The sequence below is a fragment of the Mastigoproctus giganteus genome, chromosome 7 (genome assembly GCF_048544385.1).
Source record: "Mastigoproctus giganteus isolate SK-2022 chromosome 7, ASM4854438v1, whole genome shotgun sequence".
In the NCBI taxonomy this organism is placed as follows: Eukaryota; Metazoa; Arthropoda; class Arachnida; order Uropygi; family Thelyphonidae; genus Mastigoproctus; species Mastigoproctus giganteus.
The window spans coordinates 180,178,201-180,193,328 of NC_143581.1; the positions used below are offsets into that span (position 1 = coordinate 180,178,201).

The 15,128-nt window shown below is 37.3% G+C and overlaps 1 protein-coding gene across 2 annotated transcripts in view; it reads right to left on the bottom strand.

Annotated features, from left to right (window-relative positions):
- Window positions 1-14,057, bottom strand: part of LOC150083369 (cyclin-dependent kinases regulatory subunit-like) — a 40,820-nt gene extending 26,763 nt beyond the window's left edge. The window contains exons 1-2 of one of the 2 annotated variants that reach the window (XM_090377221.1): window positions 13,953-13,973; window positions 13,720-13,797 (exon numbers count right to left, since the gene is read on the bottom strand). In XM_090377221.1, the coding sequence (XP_090233347.1) occupies window positions 13,720-13,778 (59 nt within the window). In that variant the 5' untranslated portion in view covers window positions 13,779-13,797; window positions 13,953-13,973. Of the gene's footprint in view, window positions 1-13,719; window positions 13,798-13,948 lie in introns of both variants that reach the window. The other variant, XM_090377220.1, reaches the window with a different exon arrangement.
- Between the last annotated feature and the right edge of the window lie 1,071 nt (window positions 14,058-15,128).

The window sequence follows — 15,128 nt, forward strand, 5'->3', positions numbered from 1 at the left end:
GATTTATACTTCAAAAGAATAGTCACAATTTCTGGTTTCCAAACAATAGGAAGGGCCGTAAACCCTTCTATCTAAAATCCAAAAAAAATCCAGTAAAGTTTTTTCAACCAACCGACAGACGGCAGTCTTTTATTATCAATTAACATTAAGTTAGTATTTTACTGAACCTCAAGGAGTAAGAATTCTTTTTCTCCGTTTAAACAGTTTCTCCGCATAGGTGGAGAAAGCAGCATAATACTCAGAACAGTTAACTAATCTTGGCAGTTCAGAGCAGTCGAATACATTTGTGAGAAGTCCAGTCTTAAATCATCATACAGAGGACAATGAAAGATGAGGTGCTCAACAGTTTCTTGAGCACCACAACTGCAGAGAGGAGTGTTACTTAATCCTAGTGAGAACAATTTAAAGTTAAGACTGCCATGACCAGTATATAGAAACGTAACATATAGGCCAGGATTGAACCAGTCCATTTTCTTATCATAATCAACAACCTCGGGGGAAAAAAACCTAAAGGTCTCTCTATCCAAGGTAGAAGCTGACCAAGTATTTTGCCATGCTCTACAACATTCATTTCTCATTCTTTTAATGTCTATGTTTTCTTGTAAGTCAGTATTATAAGTAATACCATTTACAACAGCAGGAACCTTTTTTCTTTTACAATATAAAAGATAGTGTAACATTACTTCATATTGGATTGGCAATTGATGACTGGGGACCTGGGCAGCAGCTGTAGAAACAGTTTGACAAGCTCTACTTACAGCGAGAAGAATCTTTGCACTTGGGTAAGATATTTTTGAACAAGGGAATTTACCAATTCTATATCCCCAGGCATTAGCCGCATAACACACAATTGGTATAAGTATACAAGAGTAGTATAATTTAATAGATTTTTTTATACCAAAAGTACTCTTGGTAATTTTAATAATTTTATAGGTTATATATCTTTTATTTTCCTATGTACATATTTTGCATGATAATTAAAATTAAGACAGTCATCCAAATAAATTCCTAAGTATTTATGCTGCCTAGTACTCCTAATCATTTCTCCATTTAGCTTAATAACAGGTCATCTATTCATGTCAAGGAAGCCCTTTTAGGGTCATTCCATGTCAAGTGGCCTAGGGGTCCTTGCTCGACCATCTTCAATTTTGTTGAAACTTGGTGTGGATGTTTAAACAGGTTTCAAATGAAGATGTGCAAAACTTCAGTTCAAAATATAGTATGCTTGCGGCACCAGCACCTTTTTTGTGGAGGTCACTTGAGTTATGCGGATAAATCACAAAAAATTTTCAAAGGTTTAAGTGTTACTGTTGCACAACAGTGAGAGGTAGTGCTCTGAAATTTTATATACATAGTTAACTTTTGGCAGAGAATGCAAAGCTTTTGGTATCCAGGCTCAAAAACCTTCACATTTTTTACAATGTGGTCTAAAACTGGCACCAAAAATTTGTCACGACAAATTTAAGCAAGACTTTTGAAAGTCATAACTTTGAAATAAAAACCTTTGGCACCTTCTTCTTTGGACATTCCACTTAACCAACTGCATGAATTCAGCCTAACTAAATATCAGCTCTTATACTTGTTTTCTGGCTGAGATATTTTTCTTCAAAGATTGACTCAAAATTTAAAAGTCAAATCTGACCTATGTTAAGGAGCAAATATCTTAATGTGGGACACCTTCAATTCTCTCGATTTTGCCACCACTGGAAAGAGCAGAGTTTCAGCTACAAGGATCATGGTTTATCCGTTTTATGTCTTTGCACTTAAGGCCTTAAAATTAAGTCTAAACATCAAATAGTTTTATGTGCCGCATTGTTATTTTGTGAGATCTTTTTTGTTGCAGAACACTTCCTTAATCCTGCCTAATGTTTAGAATAATCTATAAATAGAGTATATTCTAGAATTCTGGAATATTCTAGAAGAATACTAGAATATTCCAGAATTGTAGAATATAAAAGAATTATAGAATATTCTAGATTTCTACAATATTCTAGAATTCCAGAACTATCTAGAATATTCCAGAATTGTAGAATATAAAAGAATTATAGAATATTCTAGATTTCTACAATATTCTAGAATTCCAGAACTATCTAGAATATTCCAGAATTGTAGGATATAAAAGAATTATAGAATATTCTAGATTTCTACAATATTCTAGAATTCCAGAACTATCTAGAATATCCTTGAATTCCAAAACAAATCTGATGAACATTCTAGAACTCTGGAATATTCTAGAATCATACAAAAAAAGTATAAATAGCTGATATTTGAATCACGCTGTTATTAATGTGTTTTATCTTCATGATGAACAGTTTGTTTATTTTTTTGTTCCTCTGTTTTTTATTGTTTGACTGTAATAAAGTTAATTAAGTTTTCATTGCTTGCAGAAATGTCTACTTATCAGTCAGCATGAAAGCCATGGAATCAGAAGATTTTGCTGGAGATAAGCCGGACTCATGCACCATCAGTCATATGGATAATTCTAAATGTCATGTCCTATACACACAAAACTGGGTTAAAATTATTTAAGGGATTTAAATTTGAAGAACAGCAGTTGACAGGTCAACGTTGTGGATTAAAACTGGGTGAAGAAGACACAATGTCTACATCATGAAGCATTGCTTTTGACAAAGTTTAAATTTTTGCAGCGTTCATGTTGCAATCCTTTCCAGAAGAAAAATCATATGGTGAAAAAGTTTACAACCAATTGATTTGTCAATGGCAGACTACTTGAAAGACCTAACAAAGGTAGACATAAAACCAGGCCAGAAGTTGTGCCCATCATGCCAAAAAGAGTCTAGCAGCCGAAAAGCAGCAAGAGGAACATCAACTTCATCTGGATCAGACCATGATGACAAAATGCATGTGACTGAAAGCTTGAACATAAGTTTGATGGCTATTGGTATTTCTCATCTGAAATTTCAGTGAATGGCTAAGAGAGACACAAAGCTATGCCAAAAGGAAGGCAAGTCAAGTATAAGATGTAATTGCCAGTAAAACTGCATCTATTGGTGGCTTGGATCAAATGACATCATGGAGCCAAGTGCAAGTCATCAGTGTGGAAATTGCTTAGATTACAATGAGCTGCTGAAAGAATTGAAAAGTTGATGGTATCAAGTCATTCAGAAATACTTCAAATATTAACACTAGCTCCAGTTAGTTGGTCCATAAAGAAAACAATGGAAGAGTTTACTCTCAGAAAGAATGGTCAAGAAAGCTAGAAAACTCAAAGCAGAAGAAGGAATCATGGCCATACCTGGAAAAAAGCTTTCTGAGCAAGTAAAGTAAAAGGTGATGGAATTTTTTTGATGATGAATTTAGTCGGATATGCCCTGGAAAGACAAATATTACATTTCCATTAGAAATGCAGATGGAATAAAAATGCAAATACAAAAGCAACTACTACTGAGCAACTTGAAGGAAATGTTTATAACTTATCGAGATAGAAATGGATCTGACATTGGATTTTCTAAATTCTGTGAACTTCGACCCAAGTGGTGTGTCACAGTTGGTGCACGAAGAACACATTCTGTATGTGTATGCACAATCCAAATGTCAAGTTAATGCTAGCAGCAAGTCCTGTTGAATGTGATTATAAGGTTCTCATTGGTAAAACAGTCAAAAGACTGTATGTTCATTGGTGTGAAAAATGTCCAGGAATAGATGAATTAAAAGTTTCTCAAGAATATTTTTGAAAACAATGAACCAGAAGATATTATTCAATTCAAGCAATGGATACACACTGACAGAGATACACTGGACACAAATCAATTAACAACAGAAGATTTTATTGAAGAGTTGAGTATAAAGATATTTAACCTTTCCTGTCATCACTACATTGCTAAACATCAAAGCTACCATTTGAAGTCATCAAAGGAAAGCCTAATGACAGGAGAATTGATCATTTTGATGGAATTTGCAGAAAATTATTCATTTGTTGTGCAAGATGCTGTTCAAGGATTCTAATGGGAGCATAGCCAGGCTACATGGCATCCATTTGTCATTTATTACAAGGATGTTGAACTTCAGAATATAAGTTTCTGCATAATCAGTGACTGCCTTTGACATGACACAATTGCAGTGCATGTTTTTCTAACCAACTTAATTGAATATTTGAATAGTTTCATGACAGAAGTCAGGCACAATTACTACTTCAGTGATGGTTCTGCAGCTCAATACAAGAATTTCAAGAAGTTTATTAACTTGTGTCATCATCAGAAGGATTTTGATATCAGTGCTGAATGGAATTTCTTTGGCACTAAGCCATGGTAAGTTACCATGTGATGGAATTGGTGGAACAATAAAACGATTGGCAGCACATGCAAGTCTCTCCAACGCCCAATTGAAAACCAAATCCTGACACCAAGAAACATGTTTGAATTTTGTGACAAGCATATGACTGGAATAAAATTCTGTTTTGTTTCTAAAGAGAAAATTGAGCAAGTAAGGTAATTTCAAGAGAAAAGATTCATAGATGGTCATACTATTGCTGGAACAAGAGAAAATCATCACTTCATTCCTATTGATGCAAGGTAGATTCGTGTTTGCAGAGTATCAAATGACACACCACCATCATCATCATCGGTAGCTCACATAGATCAGACTATTTTTTTTTTATGAAAACCCCAAACACGAGAGATATTAGAACAACCTATAATACTTAATACCGTGCTTGGGTTGGAGCTTGAGGAGACGAAAGAAGATATTTGTTGACATTAGACTTGAACTTCTGTAGACTAATTTTCAGTAAATACATATGAAGCAAGGTTGTTCCAGAAAACAACAGGTGAATGAATAAATGAGGAAGATGAAAAGTTGGTTCTGTGGGTTTGAAGTTAGACAGTAAATGGATGGTGGCGGCACGTGTTCGGACTGTTTTGAAAGAGAGAGTGGGAACGATAGAAGCCAATTCAGAAGAACAATGCCCATGGAAGTATCTGTAGAAAGGGCATGCAGCAGAAACAGTACGTCTATGAGACAGCAAGTGGAGAGACTCTGTTAGAGATGAGTCATCAATTAACCTAACTGCCCTCTTCTGAATGGAATCTAGAAGCCTGAGAGAGGTTTTGAGGGCACCGCCCCAGATGTGAGAACAATATTCCATGGTAGGGCGGATTTGCAATTTATACAGAGTGAACAGCTGTTTGGAAGAAAAGTAATGCCGGGCGAAAGACAAAACCAAGTTTTTAGATGCAGAGGAAGCAATATTTGTAGTGTGCTCGTGCCAAGAGAGATTAGAAGTCAGAGTAATCCCCAAAAGAGATATATCATCTTACCTGGAAATCAGAGTATCACCAAAGATAAGAATAGGAGCAGAAGAATCCTTTTTTGCGAGATATAAGACAAGACTGAGTTTTAGAAGGATTGAAATCAACTAAGATGTCTTTGCTCCACTGGAGAATTACCTGGAGATCGACATTTAAGGAATTGGTAGAGGATATTCAAGAACTTGAAGCTGATCGAGTAGAGCAAGGTTTCTCAAAATGGAAAGTGGAATGCAATGTGCTATCATAGGCAAAGCTATGGATAGGATTTCTAATCAATGGTAGAAGGTCATTAATACACAAAAGTAAAAGAGTGGGAGAAAGAAACCTTGGGGACACCAGCATTAGTGGAGAAAGAGAGCCATCTACCATTACCCTCAGTGAGTGATCAGAGAGAAAACTCAATAACCAATTACAAAAAATAGTTGGCAAACCATAAGATGGAAGCTTGTTTACAAGACCTTTATGCCAAAAACGATCGAAAGCCTTTGAGATGTCAAGAGAAACTGCTTGTGTTTCACCGAACTTTTTAATTGTCCATAAATCGGTAACATAAGCCAGAATATCACCAGTGGATCGACACTAATGGAATCCATACTGGCAATCGTTGATCAGACGGAAGGTTTCTAGGTAGTTTAAGAGTTGGCGGTTAATTTATTTCTCCATTACTTTAGAAAGAGTAAGTAATTGATTGCAATGGACGATAATTGTATGGGAGGCATTTGTCACCCTTTTTAGGAACTGGCAGGATATGAGAAAATTTCCAAGCAGAAAGAAAAACACCTTTGGAATAAGAAAGTGAAAAAAGGCAGTAAACAACAGGAGTAAGTTCAACAGCCCAGGTTTTGAGAAGAAGTGGAGAAATACCATCAGGACCTGGAGCTTTCTTTGCATCAAGATTCGTCAAAATGCTTCAGACATCCTTTTGAAGGAAGACCACAGGAGGCATTGAATGGAGCATGGTGGGAATGGTTTTACCAAGATCATTAATACATGAGTTGGAAGAAAAATAGGATGCTAGCAGGTCAGCTTTATCCTTGGCTGAAGTGACAACAGAACCATCTGGTTTGGACAGAGGTGAGAGCAGAGATGGACAAAAGTTGCGGCCAATAGCTTTGGCAAGAGACCAGAATGCTCGGCTACCATTAGGGCAAGAAGCAAGTTTTCTACTCTTAGCCTGTTCAAAATCTAGTTTGGACTGATTAATAACTGCTTTACAATTGTTGCGAGCTTGTTAATTTACAATCTGGCCAATACATTGCCTGTGGGCACCTCCGTCGCCAGGTGGGCAGGAGCAGCAGTCCATAGCACACACTTCTTGATTAGACCAGGGTTCGAGCCCGTGACCACCAAAAAAAAAGGATGTGGAAAGGTCAAGGAATGACCACCGCATATCCCCGGAGCAATATGGCCTTAGTCGCTAATGTTCCTAAAATCCAAAAATAACAATAATAACATTGCCTGTATCTATGACAATAATTCATGGATTGGAAATATATGTGAAATTTCATTTGAAGAGCATAATGTATTGGTAAATTTCATGCATCCTCATGGAGCAGCTCACTCATTTCACTGGCCTGCTAGACAAGGTGTCTGCTGGATTCCTGAACAACAAATTATTGCCAATCTTCCAGCTCCAAAAACAATGGGAAGACAATATAGCTTGCCTGAAGTAGTAATATCAACCATCAATGAAAAATTCCAGTCCATTACGAAGCAGTGATTCAATATCTTCACACTCACTTGCTTATTTCAAATTGTATCGTGTTTTAAATAAATTTTGTTGCACTTAACTTCTTTCAAGCTTAGAAACCAATAGAACATCATCTTTATGCTTGGAATCCTCAATAAAGACTACTTTTCAAGCCTTCAGAACTTGCACTAAAGAAACCTATGCAATTTATTTTTTTCCATTTGCACCCCATTGTAAAAAATACAGATCTTTTTGTGCATTGGCAATATATCCTTTCTCCTTAAACCAAAGGACAGAGTAACTGCAAAAAATTGCACTCTTGTAAATGCAATAGTTCTATCCTTATTGAGATGTGAAACTTCACCATCAAACAAGTATGCAAATATTATGTGGAAAATATAAAATATTTAAGGCTATTTTTTAGGCCTTAAGTAGCAAGACAAAACTGAAAAACCATGATTCTTGTTGCTTAAAACCTGCTCTTTCCAAAGGTGGCAAAAACGAGAGAATGGAAGGTGTGCCACATTAAGATATTTGCCCTAAAGATAGACTCAAAATTTGACCTATCTTTGAAGGAAATATCTCAGCCAGCAAACAAGTATAAGAGCTCATATTTAGTTAGGCTGAATTCAGAAAGATATTAAATGGAATGCCCAAAGAAGAAGGTACCAAAGGTTTTTATTTCAAAGTTATGACTTTCAAAATCTTGCTTAAATTTGTCACGACAAATTTTTGATGCCAGTTTTAGACTGAATTGTAAAAAATGTGAAGATTTTTGAGCCTGAACACCAAAAGTTTTGTATTCTCTGCCAAAAGTTAACTAGGCATACCAAGTTTCAGAGCACTACCTCTCAATGTTGTACACCAGGAACACTTAAAACTTTTTAAAATTTTTTGTGATTTGCTCCGAGTAACAAGTGACCTCCCCAAAAAAGGTGCTGGTGCCTCAAGCATACTATATTTTGAACTGAATTTTTGCACAGCTTCTTTGGAAACCTGTTTAAACATCTACACCAAGTTTCAACAAAATTGAAGATGGTCGAGTAGGGACCATCTTCAAAATTAGGCCACTTGACATGGAATCACCCTTTCGCAACATTTGATTTGTTTTGTTTTATTAGTCGAGATTTGAAGTTTGTGTCTGACAATAGATATTCAAGTCCTCTAGAATTTTATTTGCCCTGTGCTCAAGCTCCCTGCAGGAATTACCAAAAATCAGAATAACTAGGTAGTCTGCATAAGCGAGCTGAAGGATGTTGTCGCTAACGAACGACTGGTCGGCTTTTCTTTAACTGAGGTTGCAATGGAACCGTTCCATTTTGACAGAGGTAAGAATACAGATGGGCAAAAGTTGCGGCCAAAAGCTTTGCAAAAGACCAGAATGCCCAAGTACCAATGGAATCGTAGGAGGTTGTCTGCCAACATCATCAATACAAAAATCAGAAGAAAAGTAGGATGCCAGCAGGTCAACATAACTGAGGTTGCATTACAACCATCCAGTTTTGACAGAGATGGGAATACAGATAGGCAAAAGTTGCAGCCAATAGCTTTGGCAAGAGACCAGAATGCCCAACTGTCATTTGGACAAGCAAGTTTTCTATTCTTAGTCTGTTCAAAATCTTGTTGGACTGATTAATAACTGCTCTACAATTGTTGAGAGCTTTCATGTAGACCGAAACTGAATCTGGAGATTCGGATGCAAGCCAGTTGTGATATGCAACATTGTTATCTTGAACACACATTTATTAGAACATTTATTGGAAAACAAAGGTTTAGATAGAGGATGAGATTTTAAGGTGGAGTGTGCAATAAAGGATTTCATCCCTACAAGAATGATTTCACTGACATACAAAAGCTGACCAAACGTTGACGTCAGAAAATTTGAAACAGTAATCCAACCAAGGAAAAGAAATCTTGCAGATCATCACATTTTGCATTCTTGTAATGCCAAACAACATGAGATTGGAAATGGCCAAGAGAGAAAAGCTCCATCGGAGAACAGCCTGTCACCAAGTTGTGATCTGAGGTGGCTAGAGGACCACTCACCTTGACCTTAATTAGAAGGGTTGCTTGTTAGAAAAAGACGAAGAGTGTTGGCTGTGTGGTTAAGACTGTCCAGTATTCTGGTAGATAAGTCTGTGCAAGGTCATTAGTAATTGCAAAGACCTTGGCATCTCAACCAGCTGGGTGTGTGCGACTAGAAAATGGAAGCCAACTGGGATTATGAACATTAATATTACCAAGGAAAATTACCTCACTGTTAGAAAGGTTGGACTGGAGAAAGTCAAATTTCAAAGAGGGAAAGTCAAAGAGTTCCAAGTGATGGGTGGCAATGGGAGAATGATAGAGGCAACAGGTGAATTTGAAAGAATGGAGCAGAGAGAGAGAGAGATTTTAAGCCAGAGAATCAAAAAGAGGAGATTTCAAATTACTGTGTCTCTGACTGGGAACATCAGAGCAGACCTATGCATAAGTACCACCTTTGAAGTGAAAGGAAACATACAACAAATAATTAGGACAACTGAAACGAGCAGTGGTTGAATCAACCAATAATTGGGATTTTTTTCAGAAAAAGTATGTGGTGTTTGGCAGACTAAGTGGAAATGGACATCATTGAGACTCAGTGATGTCTATTTCCATTTAGTGAGACCATGTATATTGGCAAAATGAATGAGGAAGTGTTTGGGAGGTTCAGATCTTTCTGCAGACAAGTTTGTTCCATTAGTTTGACTATGACATATTCAGTAGTAAGAAAAGGTAGGGAGGACATGCTATATGGAGTAATGAAGTTTTTGGATATGACGTACACGTGGCAAAATTATACCCAGCTCCTTGACATAACGTGGCCTCGACAATGCCCCCTGCATACACACTACTAGGACTCCCTCCAGTCACTATCTAGCAGAGTAGAGGCAGCGAGATTATACAATAGCTGATCTGGATGCGTCCTAAAGAGTTACCAATAGGTTTGATGTGGTGGACTACCTAGCAGCCGGGCTGTGAACAGTTTTAGAGCTGTACCCTCAAAATGTAAAGAAAACTGGATCGCACCATTGTGTCCATCATAACCTCAAAAGACATCAATCATATACTGCATGATGGAAGAGATGGGGGGGTTATTTTAGCTTTATTCTGGAGACTAAACATGAGTTCTTCCACTTCAAGTGGCAACAGCAAGTGGTGGTACTGCACCGGTTGATAAGAGTTATCTACCACCTAGCATTGCCTCTAACTCAGAGGGGCAGCAATCCTTTGTGTGCGGTGGACACTACACCTCGACCCCTGCTTATGTTGATTCGCACGTAGGTGGATACTAGGTGCCATATTTCAGAACTTGCACATGGGGGTTATACGCAGGGTTACTAACACTCACACCATTGTGAAGGTGCAAGCAGAGGATATGGTTGCCACAGAATGACTGGACTTCACTGACATTTGGTACACTTGATTATCACCTGAATATCAATGATATCTGGAATCTTAATGAAATGGGTGATCTAATTATTTAAGGTGCTATATCCCCATTGCTCTACTATGACCACCAAATCACCTAGTGGTAATAAATTATTTTACACATATTATGAATGAAATTTATAGCTGGTAACAGTGGATGAAAGAAATACATGAAAAACTAAATTGTCGTCTGGAACAAATGATCATCATTCAGTGAATGATGAATCACCAAAGGATTAGCATTAGTAATGGCAGATATTGCAGGTGCCTAGCTTCAGTGCTACAGTTTGCACAACTGAAGCCTTTCCTGGAAAGACTACCCTTTGTTTCTCTCACTAATCTCACTGCTCTTCTTTGCAGCCATTCCAACAGATCCACATTCTTCCTAAAATGAGGCTCTCAGACCTGTATGCAGTACTCAAGATGTAGCCTGACCATTGCTTTGTGAAATGGGATAATCATGTTTGTATCCCTTCTGGCAAAATTCCTATATATTACTGAAAAATCCCAATGAGCTGCTGCACTGCTCAGAGAATGCCACATCTGACTGCACAATCACCCCCCCCCCCACATCTTTATCATTCTACACTAACCTCAGTGTGTGCCACACAGTTGACATGTTAAGCTGGTATTACTGCTATACATACCAAGTACTTTGAATTTGTCCACATTACACTTCAATTAGCACTTTTTCAGCAAAGTGGCCTGTTCGGCTAGATTTTGTCAGTGTTAGTATTATTGAAAAACAATGCAAAAATGCAAGCTGATAAAGCATGAACTGGAAAAAAAAAAAAAAAAAAATCTTTCACATCACCTGTGGATCTCTGCCAATACTTTCTCCAGTTCTTCATTAATTCAAACTACCCACTTCTACATCAACAAATGGAAGTTTGCTCTAACAACCAACAACCTGCTGGCAAAAGGGAAACTTCTGCACATCCATCCTGCAACTATCCCTCTCAATTTGAATTTAAGCCTCCCCCCCACCTCCATGTATGTACTCTGAGTAAGAGAAAGAATGTCATCGTCATTGAGTTTGTTTGTTTGTTATTTGGTTTTTAGGAGCATTAACAACTAAGGCCATATTGCTCCGGGGATATGCGGTGGTCATTCCCTGACCTTTCCGCATTCTCCGTATTTGGTGGTCACGGGTTCGAGACCCGGTCTAATCAAGAAGCGTGTGTTACGCACTGTTGCTCCTGCCCACCTGGCTACAGAGGCGCCATCATCATTGAGCTTGTTCAATCCATTCAAAGCCTTAAACACCTCAATCAGATCACCTTGAAGGTGCCTAGTCTCCAGATACTGTAATTTGCAGAACTGAAGCCTTTCTTAGTAGGACCACCCTTCTGTTCTCTTCACCAATCACATTGCCCCTCTTGGCACCTGTTCCAGCAGATCTAAAATGAGACCTCCAGACCTGTACGCAGTACTCAACATGTGGTCTAGCCATTGCTTTATACAGTAGGATAATCACCTGCTTATCCCTGCTAGCACAGCTCCTGTACATATTATTGATAAAACCCCATAAGTTTCCTGGCAGCTGCTGGCCTGCACCGCTCAGAAAACTTCATATCTGACTGCATAATTACCCCAAGGTCATTTTCATTTTCCACTATCCTGTGTGTAGTACCACACAATTGGTACATTAAGTTCGAATTACTGCTACTCATATGCAGTACCTTGCATTTGTCATGTTAAACTTCAACTGTCATTTCTGAGCCCAGCTGTCTAATTTTTCTAGATCTTGTTGCAGTAGCTTACCTTGATTGCCATTAACCACCCCATCAATCTTTGTATCATCTGCAAACTAAGACAATAAGCCTAATCATACTGTACCTTCATAAATATGTGAAATAAATATTGCATAAATATGCAATGAATCCTGGGGAACTCCACTAATAATAACATTAGTCCACAAAGATAAGTGTCCATTAATAACCACTCTCTGCCTTCCACTCAACCATCCCTTTTTTCACAGCAGTACCTTGCCCTTAATGCCACACCGCTCCAATTTGTACAACAGTCTTTTATGTGCAACATTATCAAAAGCTTTCCTGAAATCCAAGGATATCACATCAAAATTATTTTTTGCATCCAGTTCTCCATTATTGCATCCATTACAGTATCCAATCAAATTGGATTGGTATATAATTGGATTCCTCTCTAGCTGGTTCTGCATTACTTCTTTAACTTCTGATTCCATTGTTTTCCCTGGAACAGAAGTTAAGCTATCAAGTCTGTAATGATGAATGTCACCTTTTGATGTCCATTTATGAACTGGGGATACATGCACATCTCCAGTCCACACTGTCCTCCCCTGAATTCAAAGCTGCTCTCACAATTATGACTAAAGGTTTGCTTACCTCCTCTGCCTCCCTTAATATAACTGGGCAGATCCCATAGACTCCAGATGCCTTTTTTATGTTTATCATCAACAATTTCTCTTTCACTTTCCTCTCAGTTATCACAAAATCATATAGCTCCCTGTTAGAGTTTGATGCACTTCTGGCATCTCCTTTCCCTCAATTTTGAATATAGATGCAAAATTCCTATTCAGTTAGTGAGCAACCTGATTGGGATCATCAACAGTTAATATAATTTAGAATTCATGAAATTTTAATGTAATATATGTTTAAATGTTTTATTGACTGCTAGCTGCAACAACAAAAAAGTGGCATCCTTCTTTGTTTATTACAATACAATTCTTATTTTCAAAGTTTGGAGACAAAACCATTTATTGCATTAGTCTTTTACAAAAAATAACAATTCATGTTTCTGTAGCTGTTATGATAAGAACACAGAATAATAATATTGCATTATTGTATTCCTTTTGAAGAAAACAAATATGAAATGTTAATTCATAAAATTGAATTTATATCAGAATTCTATTTCATAAAACAAAATTATTTACATTTACTTTAATATACTTTCTAATAACATTAAAAAATTTGTATTATTTTAAATTTTCATGGTTTAGCTGGAAAGTGCGTTTGTTTTTGAGTGAATAAAGAAATGTTCATGTTATTTTCCTCATAAAAAAGTAGTTATTTTTACACAAAATTTCTATATCCAATTAAGTTTAATAAAAATGAGCAAACTCAATCCTTAAATTAAATTTAATTAATCAATAACACCAATACAACAGTCAGTCAACGTGCTGTTCAGTGATTATGCGTATACAGCACATACAGCTATTGCATCACAGAGGCGACGTTCTTGAGCTTTTTAAATAGATGTAATTACACGAAGTCAAAAGAATTGCAACCTTAGAAGAAAATACCGTGGGTGAGAAATAATACTACTCACCTATATTCGTATATATCATCATAGTATTTATCGGAATAGTAAATGTCTTTCAGAGGCATCTTTTCATTTGATTCGAACCTAATAGTACATCAGTAGAAATAATATTTTAGGATATATACCTAATTTGTTTGAAAATCAAAATATATTTCAGTAAATATTTAGGAACTGTAATGCAATTCTTAAAAAATGATTCATAAATATTGCGAAGAATATTAATTCCATAACACACCTACTGTTAAAATTCTGTAGTCAACTATTGTCCTTATCCCACTTTATTTGAGTATTACGGTTTAAACGTTGGCGCTAACTTCATGATTTGACACCTCAGGTCACGTGACCGGGATGGCCCTCTTGTGAATAAACCTTCAACCACAAAAAAAAATTTCATTGTTTACAAACTACTCACGATAAAAAAATTTCAAATACGTATGCACATTGAAGCACATTCAGTTTTTATCACTATTTTAAGCCAAAAAGAGTCTGAAACCTGAGTTTGAAAAACAGCCGAAGGACCAGTGCTCTTCATTGTCACTTTCGTCCTTGTATGGATATCTGTCGATATCAACTAATTGGCCACATTACTAGGTAGAATAGTCATATTAAGGTTACCCGAGACCACCCTAATCTACACATGCATGAACGAGGTTGTTCACCTGTAACCCTAATATGACAGTTGACTCCATAAATTGTGTGTATTCTCTGACCATTTTGCCTATTTTGATAGACGATAAACCCGAGTTTCCTAGAGAAGAAACAATCCTGTCCTCGCCATGAGCCTGAATAACCCAGCCATGGAGCAAAAAAAATATGCATAAACGTTCCACACCAAGTTCCGCAGCTGCTCAATTGAATTGAGATATTATGATTAGGTAGAACACTACAATAAGCTGGGGGTTAAGGAGCGGTCACAGAAGCAGGATGATCAGATCAATCACAGGAGCAGGTTGAGTAGATTTATCATCACAGAAGCAGGTTTGAACAGATTGATCCGAAGGGATGGGGAAAGGGACTGGGACCTTCCACTTCGTCCCTGGAGAACTGGGAATCCGAATGGCCAGGATGGTTATTTCGTTAATGAGATGCTGGGTCATTCTGTGGGTCATCTTACATCAGAAGTGTACAGTGGTGTCGTTATACGCCCTTCCCAGTTCGTGGTGTCCTGGCAATCATGACTTGTGAGAGAACTAATTTACTCTATATGGTTGTTGCAATCTGGATGGAAGCGGAAATATGATCTGGACAGCTCGTTCCACCACATTCCGCAGCTGCTCAATTATTATTATTATTATTATTAGCCATATGGTACAAGGAAGCTTCAGGCTTATGCTGTACCAGGCGAGAGAGAGAGAAGCAAAAGGGAATCACCAAGAAAGAGAAGAATGATGATATCCAGCTTAGAACCCTGGGTG